The sequence below is a fragment of the Priapulus caudatus genome, unplaced genomic scaffold, assembly GCF_000485595.1.
Source record: "Priapulus caudatus unplaced genomic scaffold, Priapulus_caudatus-5.0.1 Scaffold394, whole genome shotgun sequence".
Classification (NCBI taxonomy): Eukaryota; Metazoa; Priapulida; class Priapulimorpha; order Priapulimorphida; family Priapulidae; genus Priapulus; species Priapulus caudatus.
Window position 1 is genome coordinate 102,179 of NW_014577455.1, and position 2,897 is coordinate 105,075.

The 2,897-nt window shown below is 36.7% G+C and overlaps 2 protein-coding genes across 2 annotated transcripts in view; one reads left to right on the plus strand and one right to left on the minus strand.

Annotated features, from left to right (window-relative positions):
• Positions 1-701, plus strand: part of LOC106809885 (solute carrier family 28 member 3-like) — a 28,286-nt gene extending 27,585 nt beyond the window's left edge. Inside the window, exon 10 of the mRNA XM_014813121.1 lies at positions 693-701. Within this exon, the coding sequence (XP_014668607.1) occupies positions 693-701 (9 nt within the window). The remainder of the gene's footprint in view (positions 1-692) is intronic.
• An 11-nt stretch (positions 702-712) lies between these two features.
• The window catches only part of LOC106809886 (sodium/nucleoside cotransporter 1-like), a 14,313-nt gene continuing 12,128 nt past the window's right edge, over positions 713-2,897 (minus strand). The window contains exons 10-11 of the mRNA XM_014813122.1: positions 2,468-2,644; positions 713-1,150 (exon numbers count right to left, since the gene is read on the minus strand). Coding sequence (XP_014668608.1) covers positions 827-1,150; positions 2,468-2,644 — 501 coding nt within the window. The 3' untranslated portion in view covers positions 713-826. The remainder of the gene's footprint in view (positions 1,151-2,467; positions 2,645-2,897) is intronic.

The following is a 2,897-nucleotide window of genomic DNA, read 5'->3' on the forward strand; positions in this document are numbered from 1 at the left end:
AGAGAGAGTGAGAAAACTCGACTGAGAGCGATAGAGAGAGAGAGAGAGAGAGAGAGAGAGAGAGAGAGAGAGAGAGAGAGAGAGAGAGAGAGAGAGAGAAAGAGAGCGATAGTGGGAGAAGAGGTGAGAGAGTTTTAATAGAACGAAAGTAAACCGAAACGTCGTGGTTGTAGTTTAATCAAAAACACACGTAAGGTTAATGAAAAACACGTAATCAAAAGCAAACGAACATTGGTAACTCGATATATTTCTGTAATCACTTTATTACATTTTATTAGTTCGATTTCAATGAAACATGATAGTTTTAAGAACGATGATCAGAATCCAATCACTAATGTGATATTACTGAAACAAAACGCATTTTTATACACGTCAAACGCCTCCAGCCCAATCTTTCATTTTTATATTATATCCAATTGAAATATGTACAAATATTTACTGATTCCCAAGCGTAGATAACACTACAATTATAGTCATTGTCATTATATCTCTCTACTATCTGGTCTAAACGTTCTGCCTTTTCTCTCTAGCTGGTGTATACTCATATATTTTCGTATATATATATATCAGTACAGACGAATACGATGCTATCCAAGTTTGTACCAGTCAGATGCTACATGGAACCTCGTACCGTTTTGTACGCAAGTGATGTTGCTTGCGATCATGTCATCATGCGTCATTTCGTCCATCAGCAAGCCTAGTGAAAGTAAAAGCAAACATGTTAACCTACACATCGTGTGTATAAAGGCATACAATTATAACACTATATGAAGACGTTTCACACGTTTTTACATGATCATTAAAGTCTTTGCTAAAAATTGAAAAGTTAGCCTTCGAGTAGAAAATCAACTAGCTTTATGGCCAAATGAGATGTTATTAATAAATGGAAAAATATATGCACGTGTATTTCCAGCGTGTACGTGTAAACCACACAGGCGACAAGATGTAAATTCAGTGTATATTTCCAACCTGCCACACATGCTGTGACTATGCTGGCCATGCTACCAGCGATCAGTGCTCTGATAGCAAGTGAAGCCAAATCATGCTTGCGGCTGGGAGCCATCGCTCCAAGACCTCCCAGTTGCATTCCAATAGAACCAAAGTTAGCAAATCCGCAGAGAGCATATGTCGCAATGGCTTCGGATCTAGGCTGCAATGAAAGGGGAATAATTTAGATAAATCAGCATACCGATATTTTATTAAAAAATATAACCAATACTAGATTAACTATATATTAGACATTACCATAACTATTATTTTATACATCATTTCCACTATTTCCAATGTGAGCATTATTGTACAACAATTATTATCTCATAGCCGATAGTCATTAGCTAATCAGTTAAATCTAAGAAACTAATACGATCTACCAATCTAATCAAATGAATCAAAGATGCACTGAAGTTATTTGATTCAGTTTTGTTCGCAATCTTATATTTTATTTGCCTTATATAGAAACGTTTTCTTTGTGATATATTTATGTGGTTTTTTTATAACAAAAAAAAAACGTTAGAATTAACAAAGAAATGCCAATTATCGGGGTATAAGTTATGTGGGAATGCTATTTCATATATTTACAAAATACATAAACTCAATTTGGTTGCATGAAAATGTATTTGTTTGCCTATATTGCAGTAAAGTGTACATATCGGTGAAACCTCCGTGCAAATTTGTTTCTATTTATATTGAATCACAATAATGTTTTGCTTCATACAGTAACGGGAATTCAGCCTTTATTTCTTATAGATATATTTTTAGCTGATTGTCTTTATTCCTTTGTAATATAAAATAACCTCAGATAGCATATGGTAGGAGGTACTGCGTAATAGTGAATATTAAGGCGTGGTTGACTCGATTCCTGTATAATGCTATCACCACCTCATCGCAGTAATCATGACCTGCTTCGTTTCCTCTGTTTCTTGTCCGCCAATTTTACAAGTGCATGTTACAAAATGATAGCTTATTATTAACTATTATTATTAATTATTTAATTACATTTAAAATATTAACGTAATAATAATTACGTAAAATTGTTCATTCCATTATTATAATAATTAAAAATTTATAATATTTTTAATTATTAATCTGAAATAAAAAATATACTTTAAAAGTAAAGCCCGGCGCAAACGTGAGTTATTTTACTCAAGTAAAATGACGCATAAGTCAAATTACTCAACGAAAATTGTTGCAACGAAAATCACGTGAGTAAAATGACTCATGCGTCATTTTACTTGGGTAAAATAACTCACGTGTGCGCCGGGCTTATACAATACAATTATATATTGACAATGGAGAACAATAAACCGGCAATCCCGACGCACTTTATGCATATTTGGGTCCATGCATTATACCCGATTTGTTAGCGTATGCTCCAAATCCGCATAATAGAGAATGGAACGAAGTGCTGACTGAACACAGAGTTCTAAATGGATCGACGTGTTTGCTAAAGTTATTATTACGCACTTACTGACAGATACGGGTGGATGCAATCTTCTCGGTCTTGTATGTATTTTCCAAGAATGTCATACGCCACAAACTCGTTGATAAACGTCTTAGTGCCGAGCAGCTCTCCCACGATGCCGCAGTCCGACCATTCGACCCCCATGAGAAATGCCACAGGACGGAATACGTACGAACAGATCAACTGCAAAATGCAAACGCGCCCGTAGCATTAACGCTAACATATCAGTCACACAGTTGCCTGTACATGTCAGAAATGTTAGGTGCAAGATAAATAAAGCCGATTTTACGTAACGCGTGACACCCACCCACACACGCACGCACGCACGCACGCACGCACGCACACACACACGCACGCACACACACACATGCACACACACACACGCACGCACGCACGCACGCACGCACGCACGCACGCACACACACACGCACGCACA